Here is a 27926-nt window from a genome sequence, read left to right as displayed (position 1 = left end):
AGGGCCCCTTCCGCACAGACTGAGGACTCAGGGAAGAGTTCTTGGAGGCGATGACAGCTGAAGATCTCGAAGAAAGAGTGCAAGTTAGCTCTGAGCAGCAATGTGGGAAGGACCTTCTGAGCAGAGCGAGCACAGAGCAAGCATCCACGTAGAGGATATTTATCCTTTGCCATAAAACTCACCCTCCATGTAACAAGGAATTACCTCCTAATAGCGTATGCCAGCCTCTAATTCTCTGTTCATTCTAGCTGTTTGGCCCCCCAAAAAAGATCTAAGCTGGGACCACTCAGACGGGGCCTAAGTGTGCGGGTTTTTATACCAGACCAGCCAATCTGCACCAAGTCTCCAGGGACGTGAGGATTGGTTTGGCAGCTCCAAACCCCCAAATTGTAAACCATGTGCTTCTGGGCATTGCCACGGTGAGAGAGAACCTTTACAAGGCTCTCACTGGCTCCCATCAGATTCTCCAATGGATTCTTGATCCCCATCACCAGGTTGGACGGCCAAAGCTGACCACATGTGTGCGCTCTGGGACCCCCGGGAAACCTACTTAACCTGTGAGAAGGGGAATCCTGCCCCTCATTGGAAAGCTCTCTCTTTACTTCTGAGCTACGGGAAAGAATGAGCTCAGTTTAACATTGACTGATGGTACTTGCAGTCAATGGAATCCATTTGAAAATAAGGATACAGCGTCCTTTCAGAACTTATCTTAAAAAGCAAGGCTACCCAGTGAATTGGAAATGAGAAAAGACATGTAACTCTCCTGGTTTTCACTGGGATGAAGCCTTTCAGAAATTCTTGGGGCACTGAGCTAAAAACACGCTTCCAAGGCTTTTCTAAGCATTCTGGGAGTGCTTTGTGTGTGGCATTAGGTTAAGCCCTTTACACACACTACCTATGTTACTAAGTTCAATCCTCATAACCACCCCTGATAATTACTATCACCATCCCCATTTCACAGCTGAGTAAACTGAGGCCCTGAAAAGTGAAGTCACTTACCCAAAAAGTAGCAAAGCTGGGACTACATCTCAGACCTTCTACCCTTGGACCAGCGTTCCTTCTAGAACAACTTAGATACCTTCCAGCCTCCTAAGATTTATATCCAGTGACATTTATGGGTTTAGAGCTTCTATAGCTCCCGACAACCCCATTTAGCTTATAAAATTTGAAAATACACATTTCTCTCTGGTGTAAGTAAAATTGCAGGCAGCCGAATCCCACAAAACTATCCTAATGATGAAAATTTTTGATTGCCTAAGGCTGGAGAAAAAAGTCTCAGTGTAATTCTGAGAAAGGCCTAACAGCCTCACCACTTCAGAGAGAAACCCAACATTGCCAAGCGTGTTGAGAGAGCCTCGTGACCAGGGACAGAGCCAAGTTTCAGGGAAAATATAGATTTGTATACGTCTCAGTAAGCCTGTTCAATAGTTTTCCTTCTTGCCCACCCCTACAGCCCCCAATTAACAGTGGGAGCTCCTAGTTGGCTTCAGGTCAAGTGAAGAAAATCTGAGCAGGAAGCAGGAAGCCTGGAGGCTTTCATGCCGACTTGGTCTTGGCAGACACCCTTGAGCAGGAGGAAAATCAAGCCCCTCACACAGCCCTGTTTACGTCAGAGTGATCACCTGGGAACAGATGCCACCAAGGATGTGGACGCACTGGGAGAGGCAGAAAGCGTTCCACATCAACTAGGCAGCATCACGGGGAGATGCCGCGTAGCATCCCCCAAGGCGGGAATCAAGCCTGGAGACTAGTCAAGATGGCGAGCTGCAACGAACACCTATTATGTAGATTACCTCATTTGATATTCACAAGAGTAAGGGATCACTGCGGGTTTCATTTTCAGACCCAGAATTTTAGGCATAGAGAGATTATGTAACTTGCTCAAGATCATCCTGCTAATCTGGACTGAATTGGGCTTTGATCCTGGCTGCCAGTCCCCTTAACCACTGTCACCATACTGCCTCCCATGCCCTGCCTCCATTACCCCCCCCCCCCCGCCCCGCCTCCCCACCCTCGATTAAGTGAGCTGGTCTCAGAAGAGCAGCGGTTTCTCAACCTGGCACCTGAGCCTTTTTGCTTCTCCTGAAACTTGCTTCAGGCATCCACATTGGACTGCCCTTTTGACCCGCACAATTCCTGCCCAGGCCGTCACACTGCAGTTAATCTGCCTCCTCTGAACATTACCCTCCTGCCTGTTACCGAGTATGTACCACATGCCAGGTGCCTTACACCTACTTTGTTTAACCCGTAAGCCTATGAGGAAGAGGTTATTGTTCCTCTTTTATAGACAAATAAACGTCCCCAAATCACACAAAGAAATAGGAGGAGAGGCTGGGATCTGAACCCCGTCTGTTTGATCCCAGAGTCTGTTTGATCAAGGGAAACATCTCTGCTCTGACCAGTCCTGAGCAAGGTCGCTGAAACCGCAAAGTGAACCGCGGACCCTACTCTGTTCTCTGGCCCTGCTCAGCCAAGAGCAGTGTGCAGCTGGAACAGGAGCAGAAAGGCCTATCCCTCTCGGGACTGTTCCCACAGGAGCCCACCAGCCCCAAGCAGGAGTGTCTCCGTGTGCTGCCTGACACTTAATTAGGCAGTAATATTTATTTCTGCAAAGAGAGAAAGGAAAGCCTCCCACAGACTTCCTCAGCAATTTTCAATAGTCAGTCAACTGAACTCCCCCATGACTTCCCTAATAGATGAAACTGCAAATTATCACCATGACCCACAGTTACCTCCGCATTTCAGCCCCATCATACCTGCTTATATAGTCACCTGTGATTAGTGCATTTGTTCAGCCTGGTCGGGCATGACTCGAAAGGGTGGTAGAGGTGGAAGTCAGAATAGTTCAGAAACAAGATAAGTCACCTGCTTTCCTGTTAACTGTCCCCTCTAGTTTGTCCTTCAGGAATATCGAAGGCAAGTGTATCAGTGTTTTAAAAAATGAAGTTGAGGTTTAAAAGTTGCCCGATAGGTAGTTGGATAAAAATGACTGTAAAGCAATGGTCTGTACATTTGTGCAATGCAATATCCCTTCCAGATAAAAACCCTCTACTCTTCCTTTGAGCAAAGTGTGTCTCACTTGTTTTATTTCTCAGAAAAGTTTCAGAATCCAACAAAAAAGAGGATGAGATAAATACTTGGATTTTACTCAACTTGGTATTGACGAGGCCAGTCTTTATGAAAAAAAAAAAAAAAAAGGCTATTGTGAGGATTTCTTGAAATTGAAAAACTAATTATGAATCTTCCCAGAATTTGATAAAATTGGTTATTAGCCTCATTTTTTAAATGAGAGATAAATTGGATATATTTTTTAAAAATGTACAGGCATTATAGTGACGTGTTTATAGGGCCGAAACCTGGACTGAAACCCCCCTCTGCATATACTATGTGACGCTGGGAAAGTTTTCCCTTGGCCATGGTTCAGTTTCCCTCTGTAAAAACAGGATAACGGTTAACGCATCATACTGACACGTGTCACAGTGCCTGGCACATGGTAATTCCTCTATTAATGCTAGTTACTCATAGGGAGAGCAAAGCACAACCTGCCAGACCTCCAGGCCCCAGGCTCGAGCAGATGACTTATCGAGCCTCACATTCCCACCCTACTGTGCTCTCTGATCACCTTCTGCGGCCTAAGAGGAATATCTGCCCACGCTGAAACTTCTGCCGAGAGCGATTTTGTTCTCAGCTAAGAATTCCGAAAGGAGAAATTGAGAAGCAAAACCCTCCCACACACTGGACACAATTGCTGACAACCTTAAAGGAAATAGAAGTAAATGAATGTAAACACACATGACTAATATTGTACAGGACATATGCTGTATAAATATTTATAGCAATGTGCTTTGCATTCTTGAGTACACTCTGGCAAGCCTCTGGAGACCAATTTACGAATAAGGCTTTCCACCAGCATTTCTGGCTGAGCGCTGGGGAGTCAGATGAAATGCTGGGAATGCCTGTTTTGAGGACACCCCGAGTCTCCTCCAGCCGAAGGCTCTGTATCGATCCATTCCTTGCCATGAATTTTGCCTGAATACACCAGCTCAGGTTTCCGTGAGAACAATATTTTAACTGCAAAAAGCTACCCTATAAGCAGAGGCCAAGCAAAAACTAAAGAAAAAGGAAACGAGAAGAAAGGAAAGAGACATTGAAAAACGGCTTTGATGTAAGGAAATAACACCACGAGGTTTTATGGGCTCCTGTGCTAACCGGGCTGGAAAGGTATAGAGCACATCACTCAACACCATCCCGAAGGCAGCTGGCATTTAGAGAACAGGATCCAGGGTGGGAAAAGCAAGTCTTTAGGAGCAGAGGCACCCACGGGGGCCTCAAAGCCCAGAGCACCAGCAGGGTCCTTACAGGCAGCGTCTTGCCGTCCTCCGCGCACACACACATGATCACTTCCATGTTCCTCTGCGTGGTCTTGTTGTACTTGTCAAAGTCGCCTTGGAGGAGAGTGATGTAGATGTCGTTTCTGACATCCCCTGCGGCAGATGGAGAGAGAGACAAGAGTTGGGGTCTTCGCAGACTAGAGGGTGAGCAGAGCGGGGGGAGCGAGCGGAAGTGCCCACTGTGATGTCTATGACTGAAATTAAAGTCAGAACTGCTTGGAAACAAGCATTTTCCCTCATCAGGGAGGGTGGAGAAGTAGGCAAGCAGGGGATGGAGGGACGCTAGGAAATCAGTTGCAGACTAGGGAGGTAGGGTGGTCAAAATTAGCCATGGATTTCTCTCCATTAAGATAATTTAATTTTCATCCTCTAGTGACACCTTCTGGGAAGGCAAAGGAAAGCACCAATGGAACTGGTCTTGGCTTATGAATAACAATTTTGTGGGAGCAGATAGACTTGACTTTTTGAGTGTCCGGGGAACACGGGGTCAGAGATGAGGGGCAAAGGGTCTGCAGGAATGGGGGCAAGAATTGAAAATCCCATGGGAATGCACAAGGAATTGACATCTTGGGGAAAGCAGGCATGAAAAAATGACAGCGCAGGCCCCCAGCGGGCCACCACCTGTCTGTGGAAAGAAGAAGGAAATCAGTGAGAGCAGCTGTGGACACGAGTCCAACACATAAGCCCGGGACTAAAAGGCCTGTTTCAAAAGAGTGTTATATAATCTCACTTGTTTTTCTTTTATTACGTACACATTTGGAAAATGTTCATAGTACCGGTTACTTTAGGAGACACAGATTTGTGGCAGCTTTTAATGTTTCACTTCATCCTTTTGCAAGCTATTTGAACATTTTACAATGAGCATGGAGTCCTTTGGTAATAAAAACCAGTTTAAAAATTTAAGAGGATGACAATCTTCTTCCCCCCGAAAATGGAAGTATTCTACATGTAATAAAGTAGAAAGGACGTCCATGATAAACCAGTACGTGACGAAGCAAGCTGCAGAACACTACATAAAGTACATAAAGTAATGGTGTATAAAGCATATAATGTGTGATACCATCTGCAGGGAAAAGTGCATGTGAGTATTTATGTGTTTGTGTTTATTATGTGAGTGCGTAAAAGATTTCTTATGTACAAAAATTGTTTGCAGTGGTTACCTTCAGGGAGAATTAGAGAAAGTCAGTAAAAAAGGAAGGAGCTGATTCTTTACAACTAAAGTTGATTTGACCAGCCTGATCACCGCCCGCCCCGGGGGAAGGCCAGACCTGGCATGATGATCTCTGGGAAGCCCAGCTTCCTGGCCACCACGGTGGTCCTGTCTACCAGGTGTGGGTAGTCTTTGCGGATCTGGATGATGTCACCCACCAGCATCTTCATGGTCACCCAGAGGCCTGCAAGGAAAGGCTCGTGTGAAGAGCCAGCTTCTTCAAGCTGTTCTCTCAGACTCACCCCCCAATGTCTCTCCCTTGGTCTCTTTCTGAAGGAGACCACTGGCAGCAGAGACAAACAACTACAGATGCAGTGACCCAAGCTGAGGGAGGGGAGGAAGGAAGGTGGAAAGCAGAGGGAAGCAGACATCGGACATCTCCAGGTCGAATCCCACCAGTTACTTTTAGCAGTGTCAGTTTCTGTCAAATGACCCCACCTCTCTGAGCTCAGCCTTTGTAAGGGGGGGTTACCATCTCTCTCACGGGGCTGTGGGAAGGAGGGAAGCACAGGGAAGTGCTGGGCACATAGGAGGTGGTCCGGACCTATCATTTCCTCTTTTCCTTTGGGTGCTAGGACATGCCCCCCAGGTTCAGGAGAGGTGCTTTCCATTGCTCTAGATCATATGCTCCCATTCTTTGCAACAGCCTGTCAGGAAGGGAGGCTGTGTTTCCCAGGGTTCAGGATTTTGCTATGTCTGCTGCAGAATCACGGGCTCCCAAGCCGTCAGGCCCAGCCTGCGTGGCATGTTGGCACTGTACCTTGCCCTCCGCTGTCTCCCTTGGAGGCCGTGACTTTGCCAAGCAGGCTGTGTAGGAAATCATTCTCAGCTGTCACCCTGGAAAGGAAAAGAGAGCACCAAATGCTCGTGTGATGCCCTCATGGGGTCCCCACCGTGTGGTCCCACATGCTCCACCAAGTTGCCCTCCATACAGCTGAGGTGAGACGTGAGCCTGCTTATGCCAGCTCAGAGGGCACATATGCCATCGAGAAGCATCTCTCTCTTTCACGAAGCAACGTGGCTCTGAAATTGGGGGATAGCAATGAATGCTATTGGTAGAGGCCATTTTTTTATGTCTAGGGAGACTCTCTTAAACAGGAAGGGATCCCAAGCTCTCAAAAGGAATATCTGCTCAGCAAGGTGGCAAAGACTTTACAGCTCCTGCTAAGTCCTAATCACACACCTGAACCCATCACTGACCTCACTACCTGTCACAAAACACCGTTCTCCGCAGCCCATCCTTGAAGTACCAAAGCGAGGACAACATTCCCGAGCTGAGGGGCCCTGCTTCCTCAAAGACAACTTTTTAGAGCAGAGAAATGACTTTCACCTTCTCAGTACCCTCCTCTGCACTCATGGGCATTTCTACCCACGAGAACCGTGTGTCCTGCCATACTTGTAACCAGTGCATTCATCTTTCATTGATCATCTGTTTTATTCTCCCTCTAAATATGAGCTCCATGAAGACAGGGCCGCACCTATTTTGTTTACCACTCCACCACCCCCCACGCCCAGCACAGCGCCCAGCCCTCTGCCAGCTTTCAATCGAAGTCTGTCGAATAAATAACATTTGATGAATTGAATGGGTGAAAATCTGGTTGGTTTCCAGTGCCCTGGCCCTGAGACCATCTTTCTCATCCTGCCCTCCTCTTGTCAGGCTCTGCCTGGATATCACCAGCTCAGGGAACCAGGTCACCCTGCTTTCAAGTGGCCCTCCATGAGCAAGGGTGCAGTTTCACAGAATGAAAAGCCATGGGAAATCTCTCACGGGTGAAAAGGAATGAAGTGCTGCTTTTCTTCGTCACTCTCCGCTTTCCCCTTGATGATGTCTGTTATGTCCATAACTAGAAAAAGAAGAGAGACGAATGAATACTTGAAGCTCTCCCTGCATCCAGGAAGGGATGACAATGGGATGAAATTGTAGGGCAGGAGGTTGGGATCAGCAAAGCCTAAGAAGGCGAGTCAGCCAGCGTGGGACAATGTATAGACCACAAGTGGCCCTAACAGGAAGCCCCGGCAGAGCTCAGGGCAAAGTGGGCTGGGGGTCAGCAGGCCACGGAACCTTCCAGGAGCACGTGGTTTAGCGAGAGCCAAGAGGAAAGCGACAGCAGCGGCCATGGGATTGAGCAATCAGGTATGGATTTGACATACATGTGTTGCATGTCTACTGTGCCTGCAAAACATGAAAGCAGTGACTCCCGGTGGGATCTGAGCGTTCAATGAAATCTATTCACCCTCTTTTCATAAATATGCACAGACACAAAACTGTAAGAGCCTTGAACCCTGCAATTCCAGTGGGATCCTGGAGCCTTGAAACTTCTTAAATCAGCCACTAAAGATCCATAAAACCAAGGTGAAGAACTCTAGCACTAGAGCAGGGATTATAGACCTGGTGGGAGTAAAGTGGGGGTGGGGGGGTTGGCGGATGACACCGGAGAAAAGCTAGTCAAATAGGAAAAAAAAAAAAAAAAGCTAATAACATGAAATACCTCAAAGACTCCAGCTCTGGTCAGGGAGCCGCTAAAATTGCTTGGACAATAATCAACCAGTGATTTAATCTAGTTCAAGAGGAGAGTTAGGGAGCCAAAAGGAGGAGGGGAAACTAACTTGAACCTGACCGGCAAGCACCCATTCTCTCTGACGACAGAGCCCTATTCTCAGTGGGCGTGGTTTCGGCGGAGCAACCTCCCTCGGGCTCCAGAGCTGTTCATGTGACCTGGGCAATCAGAGGACCGCATCCAGGTAAGTGCTGTGGGGATGAGCACACGACCTGCCCTTAGGCTCCTGGGGCTTCCGCTGAAACTAATGGGAAACAGGTGCTCTCTTCCCCTGTATTGCTCAGCTGGTAGGTGCAGGCTTGGAACAGCTGGCTGATATTTTGCCTACTAATTGAACAGCGACCTTCAGAATAAGTCAGCAAGAGGACGTAGGAGCTGGGAGACAGTGAGATGTAAAGTCACTTGAGCTCCAGGATCCAGCTACGCCTGAAGCAGTCTATCTCTGAACCTTTCAGCCATACCAGATTGCTGTCACCTGAAACCAGAAGAGAGCGCAGACTACAGCTGGGGACAAAGGCATACTTTGAGGTAAGGTTGAAGGACCCAGAGTGCCTTAACAGGGACACTGTAATGTCAGAAGTGTCCCTCTGTAGAATCAGAACCTTTTAGAGCAGATCATGGACCAACCAGATCCCAGGGTCTCATTTTGCAAACAATGAAACTAAGGCCCTGGGGAAAATGTTTGCCTAAGGTCACCTGGCTAGCTAGCTAGCAACAGTGCCACGTGGAAAACCAGTATGAGCTAACATCTTTCACTCCATGACTTTGCAAGCAGCACCAGGGGTTTGCTGAAGAGGTGGCTAGCTTGTGATTACAGAAGTTCAGGGGAAGAGGGGAACCTAAAACACTGGGTCTAGATATGGTACATAGGGATTATAAGCGGTACATGACTAGAAATACATATTCTAATAAAAAGAAATAAAACTGGCATATCCCATTGCTGTTTCCACAGGGACTGAAATTGTCTTTTAAGAAAAAAACCAAAAAATGTGCTTTAGGTTGAAATAATGCGGGTAAACTATTAGAAAATGTATTAGGTAAGTAATAGCACAAGTGATAGTGAAATACAACAAAAACCATACAAGTAGGACAAGAATGATGAAATCTTGGAAACCCTGAGAGAGCTAAGGACTGGAGAAACATGGACGTGACGTTCCTCTCCAGCAGCCGCATTTGGTCAGGTCGACCCTCCAAACGTCCCCTTCCAACTAGAATTTAGATGCGTGGTGGGTGACTCATTCTGTGTAACTGCATTTCCGGTTCTGAGCACTTTTTAGAAATGATTTGTTCTTCATAATTGGATCCCATCCATGTTGTTCCTATTTCACCAGCTGGGGAGCGAAGGAGCCAGCTGCTCAGACTGCACCCTATTCCCAACGCTCTGCTCCAGACACACGGATTCCATTATTCACTGTTGTCATCATAAATCGGGACTTACTCACCAATTATTTTGATTTAATCACCAGAAGTGTAGGTATTATGGGCTGTCTGGCATTGATTTTTGGGGGGAGTGGGGAAGCAAGGAGAAGAGGGAAAGAAATAATCTCTAAAATGCAGCCAGATAAAAGGTGCACGCCGATGAAAGTGAACGGTGTGAGTGTGTCATTACCTGCCACCCCAAAGGGCCGCCTCAGCCCCTGCGTGCACTTCTTCGTATTAGTATCCTTAAGATCCATCTTCCCGACTCGGATTATTTGACAAATCAAGTAAATTTTATCCCTGTTGAGGTCTTTATTTCCGAGATCCTATAGGGCAGGAAGAGAACAGTTACACGTCAAGTGTCTAAGGAAAAAAAGTAGAAAAGAAAACTTAGAAAGTTCTGGGGGAAGGGACGGTGCTTCTCACTTAGTACACGTGGGCCAATCATACAGTTAGTCCTGGGAAAGGTAGAAGACCAAGCTATCACTTAGTTCACAGATAAGAAAGGTGATTTTGGAAAGAAAACTGAGTGATGGGATTCTGCTGTTCAGTCCCAATTCTTCCACCTCAATCTTACATGCCAGCGGATGGATCAAAAAAACAAAGCATTTGCTACAAATGACTCCATCTGTTTCACCATCGTGCAGCACCTCTGAGGGAGAAGACAAAAGGAAGAGAGGAAAACCCTAAGTTACCTTTTACTGAGCACCTAATGCATGCATATCACGCAGGGCTGTTGTGGCACCAAACAACCCCAATATCTCAGAACTTATAACTCAACAGAAGTTTCCTTCTCACTCAGGCTACAGGTCAAATGCAGATGGGTGGGGGCTCTACTCACTTCTTCACTCCGGAGCCCTGGCTGACAAATGATCTTATCATACAGGCGCTTCCATTGTCCCCTCAGCAGGGGAAGGAGACATGGCAAATCACTTACTGGCAATTCAAGCTTCCACCCAGAAGAGACAGACGCACATCACTTCCGCTTACATTTCACTACAAAAGCCAGGCATGTGACACGCTGACTTCACAGGGGGCAGGGGCGTGCACTCGCCATGCGCTCAGATGGAGGACCGCTAAAACTGGTGAACTACACTAATTCACGGATGCGTCATTCACACTCTAAAGGTCTCACGTCACCATCGTATGTGATCCTAGACAACTTTCAAAAGTAGATACTGTTATTGCATCCCCATTTTACAGATGGAGAAACTGAGACACAAAGAAGATAAGCGGCTTCCATGCCCTTAGTCGTTGGAGTCACTCAGACACCAAAGTCCATAAGCCAACCTACCACAATACATCTTTCTCATCATTAAAAGGCAGGAGGAAAAACCACCTGGACCATCTAAGCATCTGACTCCCTGCTCAAATCTAAACACTTCAGTGTTCCCGGGACCCCCTTCCAGTTGGGATCAGTTGGAGAAGGAACATCACTGCCTGTTCTCGGCATCAGAGCAGAGAACGCTGGCTGTGGCCTCACTAGGGAATAACTGCCTGTCCTCTGAATTAATGCTCATGCAGGCGTACGAGTATGCACTGGGGACAGCCTGTCAGCTCACACCAGAGCCAGGGCTCAGGCAAGGCCACCACCATCTCTCACTGGGCTTCTACGGGAGGAAGAGGATGGTGTACAGAGTCTCTGGGAAAACGATGTGGCCCAAACATGGTCCAGAACTTACTGCTTGGGGGCTGTGATGGCTAACTGCTATGTGTCATCATGGCTAGGTTATGGTTTCTAGTTGCTTGGTCAAACACCAGTCTAGACGTTGCTATATAGGTATTCTGCAGATCTGACTAGCATCTACAATCAGTTGACTTTAAGTAAAGGAGATTACCTTCCATCATGTAGGTGGGTGGGCCTCATTCAATCAGTTGAAGAGCTTTAAGTGCAGAAGGTGAGGTTTCCCAGAAAAGAAGGAATTCTGCCTCAAGACTGTATAGAAATCCTGCCTGAGTTCCCAGCCTGCTGGCCAGCCCTACAGATCTCAAACTTGCGAGCCCCCATACTCATGTAAGCCAAACCCATAAAACAAATCTACCTACCACTATACCCTATTGGTTCAGTTTCTTTGGAGAACCCTGACTGACGCAGGGGTGAAGGAATGGACATCGGCTTCCCTGCACTGCAAAGCCTCCTTGCTGGGTAGGAAGAGAGGGAAGGTAGGGGAGAAGGGGGCTTTTAGACCAAGGAAGACCTTCCACTCTGCATTCCCTGCCTTGCTATAGCAACCGAGTTTGAGACTCCAATTATCTCACATCCATAGCGGTGGGCAGCCTCTTCTCTGGCCTGCCTGGCCCCTTCCTCCGATCCACCCTGAAATCCCCTACAACCCGTCTTTAGAAGCCACGTTCATTATTTCATTTCTCTCCAACAATGTGAATAGCTCCCTATTCCCTACCCTACTGGTGCTAATCTTGCCTGGCTGACGTTGAAAAGTCCTAGACATAATATATTTCCAGCTGTTCTATCCAACTGATTCCCCACGATGCTCTGCAGGTAAGTACTCTATTTTTGTCACAAAGATGTCGTTATTGCTCCACAAACACATAATGTTCACTTTCAACTCTGGATCTTTCTTCCTAAGCCCCCGTCCTCATCACCACCTCAAATGCTTCCCGTTTATTCCTCTATATTCAAAGCCTTTCCATCTGTAGAAGCCCCTGTCTTGCTTCCTTTATAATGACCTTCATCCCTAATTACTTCTCTCCTCCTATTAGGATTTTTCGTGTTTTTTAACTATCTAGATGGGTATCTTTCAGAGGCACGCTAGAGCCACAGAAGCCCTGACATCTGAAAGGTTTCTTCCTAGATGTTATGAGCTAAATTATATCCCCGCAAAATTCACATGTTGGTGTCCTAACCCCCTAGTACCCAGTACGTGACTGTATTTGGAGACAGGGCTTTTAAAGAGGTGATTAAACTAAAATGAGGTTATTAGGATGGGCCCTAATCCAATATGTCCTTATAAGAAGAGAAGATTAAGACACAGACCCACAAAATGAAGGTCATGTGAAGACATAGACAGTAGGTGGCCATCTGCAAGCCAAGGAGAGAGGCCTCAGAAGAAACCAACTCTTGGACACGTTGAACTTGGACTTCCAGCCTCCAGAACTGGAGGAAATTAACTTTCTGTTGTTTAAGTCTGTGGTACTTTGTAATGGCAGCCCCAGTAACTAATACACTAGATAAAACTTTAACGTTCCTAGGTAAGTTCCGCTTCCACCCTTCTCTGAAAAGATTTTACTTGCTCAAAGGAAGACACCAGATTTCTGAACAGTGCCTCATTGGAGACCCTTGGCACCAGAGAATCTTAATACGTTATGGAAACACAGCAAAATGCCTGAGAAAGGCTATTGTCTGGAGGGTGTGTAAAGGGGCAACCCTCACTCAGAACTGTGCTCCAATCTGTTCTGTCTCCCAATCACTTCACTTTAGCCTTACAAAACTCGGATGTGTTGGGGGAGCTGAGGCAGGGCAATGAAACTTAAAACCCATGCCTCCTGATTTAATAATTCATCAGTATCCCTTCTATTGCTCAGTCTTGTTTCCCCAGGTTGGCAGCAATCCCCAAATGGGGCAAAGTCTTCAGAAAACTCGTGGTATGTGCTGCTGTCCTCTTATAGGGACCAGGTAGGTGGATGCTTGTACAGCAGACCGAGGGGAAGTCCACCCTCAGCCCAACCCTTACACCGGCTCTTCGGGCTCTGACCCCAAAGAGGAAACCAGAAAGAGCTAACATCCAGAGACAAGATAAATAAGGCCAGCAAGGCACATGCCTGCCAAGTCTTATCTCATCTCTGGCTTAAACATCACCTCAATGCCTAATTGAAAGTAACTCCCAGTCAAACGCCAGCACATTATCCTGTTTGAATTATCTACATAGATAGCCTTCTGACATTTATCTGGTTTGTTTCGGAATCTCCCCTATCGGACCATGTGAGCAGGGGCCCATCAGCTCATTCACTGCTTTATCCCCAGAAACGAGCGCAGGACTCACACACAGCGGCTACTCACTGGATAGCCCTTTCAGCAATAAAAGAAGCCAGAGCACCGTGACCTCCTGGGGCCCAAAATGAACACTCCCATCATTTCAAGAGAGGGACGTGTCAGCCTCTGGCACTAGCCAACCAAGGCTCTTAAGTTCATTTGCTGTGGAAGAAGAGATGGTGGCACAGGCAGAGTTCCACAGAGGCCGGATCTCATTCTCATTAATACTGAGTGACACAAATTTACCGATGCCCTTTCCTGCATGTTTACATCATGAATTGGTTCTCTGCAAAATGAACCGCTGATTGATTCCCTGTCCCTCTCCGTCTCATGAAGCATCTGTCTCCTGGCTTAATCAGGAAGCCCCATGGGACCTTCCTATTTATCAAGAAAATAAATAGGCTCCTCCTTCTAACTAATAATAGGTAAACAGGACGGGGGCACATTTATATAAGTCAAGAAAACTTTGTCTAAGCAATTAGGACTTATGATCGTATTCCTCTGGCCCATTTTTTTTCGGAAATAGCAAACAAAATAAATCAGTTGCACTTCAATCTAATTGTGACATAACATACGACATTGCATTTAATGGGCTGTAACTGGAAAATTATTGTAGAGCAAGATAGGTTAATCTAGCATGTCGGTCACTCCTGAATCAAACTCAGCAGTTTGATCAATGCCCAAATCCCTGCCTGGCCCCTCCTCTGTCATTTCCCTTGCTAACACAGGCAACGCAGTGAAGAAATCTCATAAATGCTCTTTTCCCTCAAGGAGCTTACAGATACCACCAATGTCCTCAGGTGTCTTTAGGTCACGCTCTTAATATACCCTCGTGGAAAAAGGACAAAGGCGGGTGGAGGGTGTCTCTGCTGGGAATGATAACCCTTATCTCCTTCATTCCACTGTTTCTCCTTTCCAGACCTCAAAAGCATGTTGACTCCCAGAAGTAAATCTTCAAATAACAACTGATTTCAACATTTCTCCATATGTCCTGTCCAGGGAGTACTGGTGTTTAGGCTAACGCCAGGGACCCAACACATCTTTAGTCATCTATGACTTAATTACGTCCAGGATATCCAGTTTACCCAGGCAGCCAATGTTCTAGGAAAGTCTTTTTTTGTTTTTCTCTCTGATATATTTGAGGAAAGTTTTTAGGTCTGAACCAAAGGAAGGAAGTCAGGTTAACCGTGAATTAACCAGAAACTCAGCATAACTGTTGTACCCAGTTCCCCTGGACATGATTACTGGAAGAGGTTTGTACTTGTTTACGTAGGTCTCTGCACGCGTTCTCTGTGTGCACCTGAGTGAGAAAGAGACAGGGAGGGAGGGAGAGAGAGGAGATGCCTCTCCCCACAGTGCCCTCCGGTGGCTGTGAATCTCTGCAGAAAGCTCGGAACACGGCCCTCACTGAGGCTGTGCGCTCTCCTCACCAACAAACCAGCCTCAATTCCAAGATCATGTCCCTGTGAGTGTAGAACATGGTGACAGGAAGACACACCCACCGTGAAGACCACCTTCAGGTTGTTGAGCATCTCGATCTCCTTCGGGAAGCCCTTGCTGCCCCATCGCACCAGGTAGTTCTCACTACGGGAAGAGAAGTGGGCACCGGTTACTATCAGGGGCTCAACATGCACGGGGTAAAAATATCCACAAGTCTCTACGCTGTGCCCCACTCCATGCTGGCCACGGGGGGCACCCGTGTTTGAGACGGGTGTGGTCTCTCCCTCCCAAATGTCTCAGTCCTGTCAGGGAGACAGAGGTTAGACTAGCAGGGGCAAGGGCTGCCAACGGAAGTGTATTTGCCACCTCTTTGCCGCCCCCATCTGCTGAGCGATTTCTGGCCCAGCAGCCGGCTATCTCTGAAGAGCTGCCGTGTTTCTGTGAGGTCACTGAGGGGCAGAGGTGAGCGGGATGGGATATGAATACAATTTGCTGGACATTAAGAATGTATTTGCCCTTCCCATCCCCCCCCCCTTTGAGACTCAGTAAAGACTTGAATTGTTTGAAATCATCCGTGAGATGGGGGTTGTTTCCTTGAATGGAACGCCAGCCACATTGTGATGGACCCTAGAGGGCCTCAGCCATGATCTGAGATACACTTAAGTAACTATTTAAATGTGGTTGCAATAAGTATTTGTACGCAATGGTGCTCTAAGAGAAAAGTTCAGGATGTTGTGAGAATGTATCTCAGGAGAGTCTGGCCTAGGTTGCGTGGCCAGGGAAGGCTTTGCTAAGGACATGACACAATATAAAGTCGGTCAAGAAATGAGAGTGGGGAAGGGAGATTTTGGGGGGCAAAGCAAACATGTGTGCAAAGGCCCTGAGGCAGAATGGGACCTCATGCATCAAGAAACAGATCCAAGGGGAAACTGGTAAGAGAAAAATTGGAGAGAGAGGTCAGGCCGTGCGGGTCATTCAAGGATTCTGTCTTGATCCTATGGCTAAGTGAACTCACATAGGGTTTATGAGAGGCAGTTAGTCACACGGTTCTAACATATGATCGTTTATCATTTCACATCTTCAGGCAACCATACAGCATCCTGTATGCTTCATACTGGTCAGTCCAGCTGTGCCAGGAAGCTAGAGAAGTCTAGCTCTTCCCTAAATTAGGAGAAGCTTGGTACAGTCTACAAAGTTAAGTCATTAGGTTTTCCATGCCCTCCAGGAACATACAGTTGGTGCTAAATAAGAGCTCATTATCTTGAATTAGGAAAAATCAAAATAAAGCTCAAAAACCAAGTCACCCCAAAAAGGCATAATGAGAATTCAGCAAAGTTAAGGGAATGGCCTTCTTTTTAGAGATCTGCTCTATCTGACGTCTTCTTCCTCTCTTTCCACTCACCCCTAGAAGATCGAGGAGAGTAATCTGCGCAAAGTTCAAGAAAGAAATGGAACTGGTAACAAATGAACACAGCCCTGGATTAACCAATGGTTAAAACTCAATCTAGTTAAATGCACCTGTTTTTTTGTTTGTTTGTTTGTGTGTTTGTTTTCGTTTTGTTTTGTTTTTTTCTTCAGTAATGTTTAAAAATTTTAGTGAAATTTGCAGCAAACTGACCAGGAAGTCTCCATCCAAAAATCTTTCTTAAAATATCTCCCATTGGTTATTTCTGAACTGTCATAGTGAAATATGTGGGTATTTCCCAGGACCTTTTATTACATGTAGCAAGCCCCATAGAGAACTGTCCTGCTAGGTTGAAACAGCAGGCCCCAGCAATTTTCTTCTAGAGGAAATAGAATCATAAATAAGAAAAGCAATTTAGAGGGCTGAGCTGGCCCCATTCATCCTTGCCCAGGAAGACCTGCGTGGTAAATCTGGAAGGCCCACCTGACACTGACAGGTGAGACCTCCTCCACACGACACCCTCCTCAGGAAGGGTGGGGACCATTCCAGTTCCTCCTGAAGCTCTTTTTAGAAATTACCTTTGCCACTGGCCTGATGCCTGAATGGCTTCTATTTTTTAGCCTACAAAAATTTACCTTAAATCTCCCAAACCAGATCTCTCCAGGCTCCCACTGGAATCTAACCATGACTCATCCCAACACTGAAAGGTCAGCCTCAGCCAAATTCTCCCCAATCCATGTCTGGGTCACTCAGGATGCCCTAACTTGTCTTTGGCTCATTGTATGTCAACCCCGATTAGGGCAGGCGTGAGAGGAGAAGATTGGTTTCTGGGAAAGAGCAGAGTCACACTGACATAGTGATGGCTTCCAAGTTCCCCTGCCCCTTTCCTATATCATGCCTCCTCTCTTCTTTCTTGGTTTTCTACTTTTTTGGCTTCTGTGCCCTTTGTCGTCCTCTTCCTCATCCCTCACTCTCCTGAGGGCTTCCCTGCATCTCTGGCATTCTCAGGGCATCATTCAGGCACGCCCCATCAGGCACATCATCCAGTGTCACATCAGGGAACAGAGCTGCCGTCTCCCTGATCCATTACCTCTCTCCCCAGAGCAGGTTCAGGTCATCCATCATTTAGACGGGCCAGTAGGCCAGACACCCTTGCCAACTCCACCACGAGGAGTCTTCTAAGAGGCAGGCAGGGTTCTATGAGTGCCTTCGGGATGTTTGTCACAGATGCCTTGGAAGCAGGTGATAGGAATAGCAAGGAGACTATAACAGACCATTTCAAGGTGGGTTCTAAGCGAGCAGGTGCGCTTGTTTACAGCGTCCACTGAGGCCTAACCGGGTGAGTTGGGCCGGCTCTCTAACAGTCGGGCGGTAGGTTTGCTACAAAGAATAACTTTCCACCCGTACAGTGCTGAAACCCCAGTGAGACCATTCAGGATATTTGATATTACTCTTAGGGGAGAGTTCTTTGGTGACAGACTAAAGTGGGAACCACCTTGTCTTTGGAGCCAGAGGGATCTAGGGAGAAAACTCAGCTCTACCATTTATAAACATGTGCGACTTTGGAAAAGTCACTGGACTTCCTTGAGCCTCGTGTTCTCACCCAGATGGACCGGAGTAACGAGGATTAAATGAGATCATGTACAGACCTTGGTTCAGTCTTCTGAGAGGGACAGCCCCTCCGTAGTTCACAAATGTCCCCAGGAGAGCCATTATTTTCTAAAGCACCATATTCACTAGGCTCTGTGTGTTATCTCATTTACTCATCATAACATCCAAGCTAGAAAGACATCACTTTCTCCATAAAAGCAGAAGATCACATTCCAGCTCTATTCTAATGGGTCAATCAGGACCTCAAATATGGGACATGTTGGCCCCAAACCCCATTGGAGGGGACAGGCAATGATCACCTGGGAGGAATGTTGGTCTGAACCACAAGCAGACGGCAGTGGGGCCAGAGGTGTACCAAAGGCTTTCCCTGGACATTCCCAAAGGTGTTTTCCCCTCCTTGAGCTGAGGCACACGGAATATATACTGACCACACCTACCTTATGACCATTTGCTTGTGGGGGTCGTAGAGAGACATGAAGAGCTCAGCGTCTTCCCCAATTCTGCACACAAAGTTTCTCACAAAGACATAGAGGCTGTGGGTCGGGGATGAGGAGATCCGGGAATACATTCCATAATCTGGCTGGTATCTTGACTGAGAGGTGGAGAGAAGAAGGGAGGAAGATGGAGACAATTAGCCCACACCACTTAGGACACCAGAAGGATGGTCCGAGATATTGAGGACACGTAGGTTTCAAGCCTGAAGATGTCAGCATTATTCCCAGCTCTACCACCAAAAGTTTCTGCAATATGAGCCACGTCACTGGGACTGTCTTGGCCTTGATTTCCTCAACTTGGGAAATACCACCACTGACCCTGCCTTCCTCATAAAGTTAGTGACATAAAAAGCACAAACTATAAAAGGAAAAACTTGCTTCAATGAACTTCATGAAAACTAAGAACTTCTGCTTTTTGAAAGACCTATTTAAGAAAATGAAAAAGCCAAGCACAGGCTGGGAGAAAATGTATTTGCCAAACATATATCTGATAAGGAACTTGTATCCAAAATAAATAAGGAATTCTTAGAACTCAATAGTAAGAAAATCAGCCCAATTAAAATGAGCAAAATACTTGTCCATTCACACACACACACACACAAAAAAAGAATGGCTATGACTCAACATCGCGAGTCATCTGGGAAACTGCCGATTGAACCATGGGATCATACTCTATAGCCACTAGAATGGCTAAAACTAGAAGACTGACAACACCAAGTGTTGACGAGAACGTCGAGCAGCTGGAACTCTCATGTATTGCTCATGGGAACGCAAAATTATACAACCCTTTTGGGAAACAGTATGGCAGTACCTTAAAGAGTTGAACATACACTTATCATATGATCCAGCAATCCTACTGCTCGGTATTACCTGAAAATAATAAAAACATGTCCACACAAAGATTTGTATGCTGATGTTTATAGCAGTATTAGCTCTAATAGCCCTAGACTGGAAACAACCCAACAAATGTGTGTGGTTACTGATTACCTCAGATCATAGGACAGACGTCCCCTTGAATAATATACAGCCTGGTTAATTAGCCTATTATGTTAAGGTTATGGTGCGTTCAATGCCTGCCTTGCTTGGCCAAAGACTATTTTACAAAGCTCACCATTTCTTCCTTGATCCGCTCTGTGATTTTATCAGTCGCTGCCTCGTGTGCGTGGAACAAGCTGATGACGCTGGTGTTGTCAGGGTCCAAGATATTTCCATCTTCATCTCTGACGATTAGATCGAGCTCCAGGATTCTGAAAAGGAAAACAGAAGGTAAGGATAAATAAATCAGGAGAGGGTGCAGCCTTCAGGACACTGATGAGAAGTTTCTACCAGAAAGTTCACCTGATTTCTGAGGATCCCACACTCCCCATAGAAGAGCTCGACCGCAGTATGAAGTTGGGGGCCCAGGGGTAGGTTTGCAGAGGCCTTCATCTGAAGCTGCTTTGGCGCTTGAGGTTGAGATGGAGGACCTCAGTTGTCCATACAAAGAAGGTAGGGGAAGTGGGCTGATGCAGACTCTGAGAAGGTGCCACTACTGAACACCAGACTGAAGGAGGGCAGTAAGGACGAATGAAGGAGACGAATTTTCACTTCTTATTTGAGAATTGGATTCAGAGGCATATCTCTCATCTCATCCAAATGCAAAGGGACTGGAGCCAAGGCTCAGCATTTGGCCACATTCATTAGGAAATTAACTTCCCACTAGATGTGCCTCATAATGTTTCACAGCCACGCTGCCGAACGCGCGCTGCTGAGGGGGACAAATGCTTTTGACTACCGCTGAGCAGAGGCTCGCGTGACCTGGGAAAACTGGGAGCACAGCCGAGACGTAATTCAGTGCCAAGATCTTTCTAGCTCTTCCGCTTCAAAATTTATCAAAGCGGATTTGGTTCTAAAATGTGTGAATACAACATTCTCCTGAGTGCTGCTGTCGTGGGATTTGAGGATTCCTCCCTCACTCCTCGGATACCAGACAGCTTGGCCCTTAGCAACCTCACTTGAAACTTGGGAGTGTTAGAAGTCAAGGGGCAGGACTGGCGGGATCCCCAGGACCCAGCGTCAGGAGAGGCTGTTCCCCCAATAGAACAGATCATTCCTTTTGGAAAACTAAGCATTTTGACATTTTCTCCTCAGGAGGTAGCCCCACGGCTCTCTTCTGTCTAAGAAAGTGATAAAGTGAACCCAAGACAAGGGTGAGGGAAGAAGCCCCACTATGCATTTAAAACAAAACAAAACAAAACAAAACAAAACACACCAAGAAAACAATTCTGAAGGTGACCAGAAATGGCTCGTTCTGTGGCTGCCCGTCCACCTGGCACTCTCTCCTCTCTTGTGCTGCATTCAGTCACCTAAGAATTCCTGCCAGCTTTGTTAGATTCCGAGCAGGCGTCACCCCCTGCCCTGCCTCCCACCCCCAGCCTCCTCCCATCCTCTCTCCATGCTTCCTCCTCTCACGAAATGCATGCCTTCCTACTCACTAATCCCCCGTCCTCGGGAGGCAGTAGAATGCAGTGGGGAAGTGCTGGGACCCCGGGGTCAGGCTGCCTGGTTCCAATTCCAGTGCACCTTGGGCGAAACGACCCAATCACTCTGTGAGCCTCAGTTTCCTCATGAGGAATAGGGAGCTGTCATGAGACTTAACTAAGTGAACACGTGGAAAGTGCTTAAAACAGTACCTGGCATATAGCATGTAAGCATTCAGGAAGTTATATTAGTTCTGCTCTCTGGCTTTTTGTTGTGGTTCAATAGAGAGGCTGTGTTTTCTAAATGTTTTCGGGGCCTACCAGGTGTTCAACGAAAGCCTGATGTCCGAATGCAGGAACGGTGTGAACGGAGGGGAAGAAAAAGGCTGTTTCTGATCAATCCTTCCAGACTCAGGGCCCGTCCTGCTTCCCTGACTCTCACAGCCTGAGGCTGTGCCCCTGACACTCTGCCCCCAGGTCTGGCCTGACATCCAGGGAGCCCCCCGGCCCAGCCCGTATCAGGGCTCTGAGCCCCCAAGACACCAGGCCAGGGTTGAGTTAAGCTGCCCCTTCAGCTGAAGTCGTCAAGCAAGAAGCCAGGGGCCCCTTTCTTAGCTCAAGGCCTAGTCTCGGAGAGCGTCTCTCACTTCCCCAAAGGAATGACTGAAACTGAAAGCCCAGGGCCGGCCTGGGCGATGCTGCGGGAGTGAGGCTGATTCAGAGAGGACTCTCTCTCCTCTTTCTCCCATCACCACCATTCTCGTCCTCACCCAGGTACGCTTCGCTGAGCACCGCCTCTGTGCAGACCCAGTTCCCGGCACACAGGAATGGGTTAGACCTTCTCTGTCTTAAAGGAGCTCCCAGCACAGTAGGGGAGACAGGCCAGTAAGGAGGTAATTACTGTTCAGGTGCTCAGGGCCTGCAAGAGCCCCTAACCCAGCAGGGGGTGAGGGGGGCATCAGGGAAGGCTTCCTGAGTGCTGACCATTTCTTCTATCCGTGATCCTTTTGGCAGGATCCTCTGTGAGGAAACAACATCTGAAGATCACAGATGCCATTACTGTAAAGCAGCAAAACTCCCTCAATTCCCACACTCCCAGTGAGGGCTGTGCTCAGACACCACTCCACCAATGGCAGCAGCAGCTTCATGGCAAACTCTGCCTGGGACTTTGGGACACTGTGCAGTATAAGCAGATTTGGACACGCCTGCCAGCTGCCAGCAGAGAAACCGGCAGAAGGACTATGCTCCGGGGACAGGAAGCAGCTGTAAGTCAGGCCCATTAACTTCCTTCTTCCTAGTGCACGTGGCAAAGGCAAGAAAGCCGGGCTGCTGGGAAATTTCCTTCTTACTCTCTTTGAATAGGCTCTTTCTACTTCCCTCTCAGGGAAGTTCCAGCCTTCTGACCCCTTTGCCATCCTCTGAACATACCATGCTTTCTCATGCACTCCTGCCCTCTTTTTTTATTAGCCTCCTTAACATTTCTTTGTCTTTCAAATTTTAGCTGAGAGTCATCTCCTCCAGGAAGCCTTCCTTGACTTCATTCTCCAAGTCCAATTAAGAACACTCTTGCTTCTTCAGCCATCAAACTGACAACGATCCTTATCAATAGCTTAGTCCCTAATTAGACTGTGGCCCCTTAGTGGACAGGATCTTTTATTTCTATCACCTGGACACTTAGCAGGAAATCAGTTCAGTCATAAGTGCTCAACACATGTTTGTTGTTGGGATGAATAAACAAAGAAGTAGGATGTTTGGAGGGCATTTCAATAACCGGCAGGGAGAGGAGGCTATCCAAATGCTCTCCAAATAGCACAGTGGTGAGGCCCTTGGACTCGAGCCAGACAGCCTGTATCTAAATTCTGGTTCTTCCTTTTAGTAGCTATGTGATTCTGAACAAATTACTTAACCTCTTCTTAAAGAGTTTCTTCAACTGAAAAAAATGAGGACAATAAAACTGCATGCCCCACAGAGTTGTTATAAGAATTAAATGAGACAATGCCTTTAAAACACTTAGCATCAAGCCTAGTGCATAATAAGCCCCAATTAAATGTTAGTTATAATATTATTACCACTGCTATTATTATCAGTGGGTTGTTCTGCCTCAAAAAAATGTTTCACATTCACCTTAAATTCATAGCATTCAAACTCCAACCAATTTCTGCTATCCCCTTTTGAGGAAAGGTTTTTTTGTAACTGCATGAGTTAGTTGATGGCATGTGGCTTGGATAATTTAGAATGGGGGAGGGACATTAAGTCTCACACTGGGATTGAAGGGAGAGTTTTGCAAATGCAGGAATAAAATGACAACTAAGCTGAAAGTGAGCCAGCATGACTGCGCTCCCTGGCCCCTCGGAAGTAGGTTAAATGAGTGTCCTAAATCTCTCAGCCCGGTAATAAGCACTGCATAAGCAAGCCTTCCCTCTGCTTGCCTGTCCCTGGGTCCCAGGAGGGTGATAACAAAGGCACACAAGCTTGGCCTTGCTAACGGCCTTCTCTCAAAGAGAAAATGGCAAACTCTATCCGCAAATGAAACCAAGCTTCCGGGGCAGGGGAGAAGGGGAAGAAGCGGTGGGTAGGAGAAGGTTACTTGTTGCCATAGTCGATTTTGGAGGTGACTTTCTGCTTCAGTTCCTTCAGCTCATCCTTGGGCAGGGTTCCTGAGAGGAGCTGGGACCGCCACTCCATCAGGTCGTACATCATGGACTGCACCTGCAGGAAGCGCTCCTTCTTGCTGGCCTGGGAGACAGGAAGCAATCCACAGTCACGTGGGCCCAAGGTGCTGGGGCATGCACTTGGCAAACTGCGCCCATCTCAGGTGCGCGTGCGTGTTCAGGGCCATGGCTGAGCATCCCTCCTGGTGCCCACCCTGCTACAAAAGGATTGGGTGGTGCTCTTGGTCTTTGACATGTTTCCCACTCACCCCCCACATCCAGGCCACAGGGGTTTCCCAAAAGCAAAAGTTAAAATCCCGATCACTTCTTGGTTAAAGAAAGGGTGATTTCTGATTCTTGTCCAAAAAGACACTTGAGCAGGAATACCATGAACATCTGCTATGAAGGGGAGCAGATTTTTGCCACCCCAAGATGTGTTTCTTTGGCATGAGGATTATTTGGAGCTAAAGGCAATCAAAAGCAAGCAGATCCAGGAAAAGCTCTTTACCTCCCCCTCAACTGCCTAAACTTGTATTGGAAAGGGAGCCTGTACCAGGAAGACGGCTGTTACCAGAGATTCCTTTTACCTAAGAAACTTATCTGCATAGCAGGGCAACCTTTGTTTTCCTGACATCTCCTCTCCCTTCCTGTCAATGGCCTCCCTCCCCTTGGTATTCCCAGGTCCCTACTCCTTTCCTCAGCTCAGGATGTTATATAAGCCTCAATTACCTGGCTGCCTTTTGATTCTCATACCTTTGGGGCTCCCGTAGGTATGAAATTAAATTTGTTTTTCTCCTATTAAGCTGTCTTATATCAACTTAATTACTGAAGACCAACAACTAAAGAACCTAGAAGGGGAGAAAGGAAAATGTTTCCACCCGTACAACTGTGATGTAGGTCCCAGAGCTCGGGCCCTTGAAGGCTGGGAACCAAGGCCATTTCTCTGGTGATAAAGGCCCATTTCTCGGACAGTGTTTCCCCAAGTGTGACCTGTGTACAACCTGTAGGGCATAAAATGGCTTTTGGTGGCACAAAGGCACGCCATCAAATGACATGGGCCTCTGTGATGATTCTCTTCCACTCTCCTTCCATCTTTCAAAGAGAAGGAGAAAGTTGCAGTTTCATGATAATATATGTCTTTAAACCCTCTCACATTTCTTAATTTCTTTTTTTAACAAAGAGAGAGAGAAGGTTTTAGACTCAGAGCTTGTGATCGGTACTCTAGCAAGCAGTTAATGACCTTGTCTTGTTTGCAGTGTGTTTACTTGAATAATGTTTCAATGGTACCTTGTACTTTTGGCTTTCCATTTGGGAAGCACGTGTGATATAATAAAATATATTTTTGGTCTTTGTCCCTTGTTCTTGGCACAGAGCTCCTAAGACCCTTGGGACTTTCTGAGTGATAGGAGTGTCTTTCCTTATTCATAATGAGCCCCTTTGACCATACCTGAGTTTGTGCTGATGACAAGAATCCTGGTGGTCCCTGAGATAACCTGAGGATGGGGGCTGGGTACCAGAGGAACCAACCATGCGATTGGAGAGTGGGGATTTTCAGCCCCACTCTCCTCACCTCCCCAGCCCCCAACCTCTAGGGAGAGGAGAGGGGCTAGAGATTGAGATCAATCACCAATGGCCAATGATTTCATCAATTGTGACAATGTAATAAAACTTTGATTAAAACTCTAGGTAACAAGGTTTGAGGAGCTTCCTAGATGGTGAATGTATCTGTAAGCTGAGAGTGCGGCATGCCAGAAGGCAGAGAAGCTCTGTCCCCACCCCACCTCAGTACACTGCCCTGCTGTGTGTTTTCCGCTTGGCTGTTCCTGCCTTGCATCCTTTATAATAAAATAGTAACTCTGGATTACTAGTTTACAGCTTTTTCTGGAGCTCTGTGAGTTGTTGGAGGCAATTACAGAACTTGAGGTGGGGATGGGGAGGAATCGTGGGAACCCCTGAATTTGTACCGAGTTTGGACAGAAGTGCGTGTAACCTGGGAACCTGGGACTTGTGGCTGGGCATCTGAGGTGAGGGTAATCTTGCAGGACTGAGTCTGACACTAACTCTGGGTGGTTGGTGATGGAACTGAACTGAATTGTAGGGCATCGGTTGGTGTCTGCTGTTGTTGGAATGACACCGTTTGCTGTACAGTTCCTTACAGGAATTAAAATTTAAGTTTACTAAAAAGGGGGCCGACTTAGGTAGTAAATAACTATCACACAGGTGGTATGTAGACAAGGTGAGACTCATGAAGATGACACTGGAATACTGGAAGTTTAAAGATCTTTTTACTGGGGTGAAGAGCATGATGGGTTTGCTGTCCAAAGATTTCTCAAGGGACCGTGCCAGGCTTCCATGGTGCGTGTGCATGCCAGGTGCTAAAAGGGGCAGTGGAGGTGAGGAATTAACCACTTGAGCCTCAAGTCTACTGTTTGCCCCGCGAAACTTTCCTAACAACTCTGGGGGAACTTATGGAATTGGATGTGGCAATTACCATATGTTATGAAATCTCCACGTGGGAGTCCACATTTATGACTGTAAAAGTAAGTCTACAAATAGCGTGCATATGCCAGCAGGTGTGCACTGTGCTGTAACAAATACGCAGTGAGCCTTGGTTGACATTTTCACTCTGCTTAATGGTTTTCTTAGCTAATTGCTTTCATTGGGAACCTTAGAAGCATCAAAGGAGGACTTAAAATTAGATTTGCTTCAATACAGGGAGAGCACATGTAAAATTCGTTCTTTGTTTTTCCAGGGTCAAAGCTTCCTCATAGATCTGAGGACAAAAGTCATTAGTTAATTAACGTATGAGAACAGTATTTCTCAAGGTGTTATAAACAGACCCCCGAAATCAAAATCCCCTGAGTTTATTAAAATGCAGAGCCCCATGGAAGGAAGTTTTATTTTTAACAGCTCTCAAGGTGATTCTTAAAAATACTCAAGTCTGACAACTTTCATACTAGTTTAAAAGCAGAAGGCCCACACCAGACCCCATTTGTTAAGGCTCTGTCAATAGCTCGTTGTGTGGCTTTGAGAACGTTACCTAACCTCTCTGGGCCTTGATGTCTTCGTACAGTTTATTCTACTGTGTCACTGAATCCACCTTGCCCTTCCTGCTCAAGGCTAAATTCCAAATTTAAACCAAACCAAGACGCCAGAAGCCTCCCTCCCAGGGAGCTGGGTTTTGAGTCTTACCACATAGAGCTGTTTCCAGATGCTGCCCCATTCCCAGAGTGTTGTCGTCACTTCTTGTGCCAGAGGAATTTCTGCAGGAATGATGTTCTCAATATTTCTATTTAAGGTGGAAGAGAATATGGTATGAAACTGATACCCAGATGCTAACAAGACAAAATGCTGGCAAATTTGCATGAAGGTACAGCTGCTGAGGGGGGCCTTGCTGTCCTCCTGAGACTAAACTGCCTCAACAGCCATGCCAATTACAATATGCAAATGATGGGGACTTCCTTTTTAATGCACTCCTTCACTGGGGTGGACCCTTCAAGCTCATTATTCAGGATTAATCTAATTAGTACAGTTCAAAGGCAGTTGCCAGTGAAAAGTCAGATTCTCCAAACGTACTAATACCCCCTCAGCATCAGATCTGAACACAAATCAATTTGGATTAGATCTCCCATCAAGTGAGGGAAAAGAGACACACAAATAAACACAGCACGAAGATGCTGAGCGTCCTTCACATCTGCCAAGTCATGTTTTCAAAGCAGACAGGACAGAGACAGCCATAAGCCACAGCAGGGTAAGTCTGGTGGTGAATGGCAAATACCTTCTTTTCTCAATTGTCACTTCCTTGAGATGGATAAAGGATTTAGGAAACACGCCCTGTTGGAAATAAGATAACATACATAACATAACATAAAATACAACAGAATGACATATCCCTACAGAAATAACAGATCCCGTGTCTCCATGATTTTTTCCAAAAAACCACTGGCTGGTAAAACTCTCAAACTTGAAAGACACAAAGCAGAGCAGGGGGTGGCTTCGAAATCCATGCTTTTAGGTCTAGCTCCCATCCATTTCTCCTTTGGTTGTCCTACTTCCCACAGTAGCGCTAGATTCCTAAGGACTCGCCGGCCCCATTGTGGGTACTCATCCCATGTGCAGGTCACGGATGCTTGAAGGACCCGCTCGGAGCGACATGAGGCGCTCTGCCTCTCCCCTCCTGCCCAATTCCAGGACAGCAGTCCCCCTTCAGCCCTGAACAGCTGGAAAGGTCCAGTCCTGAAGCAACAGCATCCCTGGTTGCACGTGGGCTAGTTTGATCCGAGACCTTTTTCTCCCT

At 46.9% G+C, this 27926-nt stretch overlaps 1 protein-coding gene across 1 annotated transcript in view; it reads right to left on the bottom strand.

Annotated features, from left to right (window-relative positions):
- The window catches only part of DOCK2 (dedicator of cytokinesis 2), a 362510-nt gene that overhangs the window by 308185 nt on the left and 26399 nt on the right, over nucleotides 1–27926 (bottom strand). The window contains exons 4-14 of the mRNA XM_019741000.3: nucleotides 27408–27463; nucleotides 26822–26918; nucleotides 23566–23714; nucleotides 19631–19766; nucleotides 18463–18617; nucleotides 15072–15153; nucleotides 9769–9904; nucleotides 7370–7445; nucleotides 6362–6438; nucleotides 5660–5785; nucleotides 4360–4484 (exon numbers count right to left, since the gene is read on the bottom strand). Of these exons, the coding sequence (XP_019596559.3) occupies nucleotides 4360–4484; nucleotides 5660–5785; nucleotides 6362–6438; nucleotides 7370–7445; nucleotides 9769–9904; nucleotides 15072–15153; nucleotides 18463–18617; nucleotides 19631–19766; nucleotides 23566–23714; nucleotides 26822–26918; nucleotides 27408–27463 (1215 nt within the window). The remainder of the gene's footprint in view (nucleotides 1–4359; nucleotides 4485–5659; nucleotides 5786–6361; nucleotides 6439–7369; nucleotides 7446–9768; nucleotides 9905–15071; nucleotides 15154–18462; nucleotides 18618–19630; nucleotides 19767–23565; nucleotides 23715–26821; nucleotides 26919–27407; nucleotides 27464–27926) is intronic.

Source organism: Rhinolophus sinicus, chromosome 5 (genome assembly GCF_057876585.1).
Source record: "Rhinolophus sinicus isolate RSI-liver-muscle chromosome 5, RSI-T2T, whole genome shotgun sequence".
Lineage (NCBI taxonomy): Eukaryota > Metazoa > Chordata > Mammalia > Chiroptera > Rhinolophidae > Rhinolophus > Rhinolophus sinicus.
This window is presented reverse-complemented; position numbering and strand designations above follow the sequence as displayed.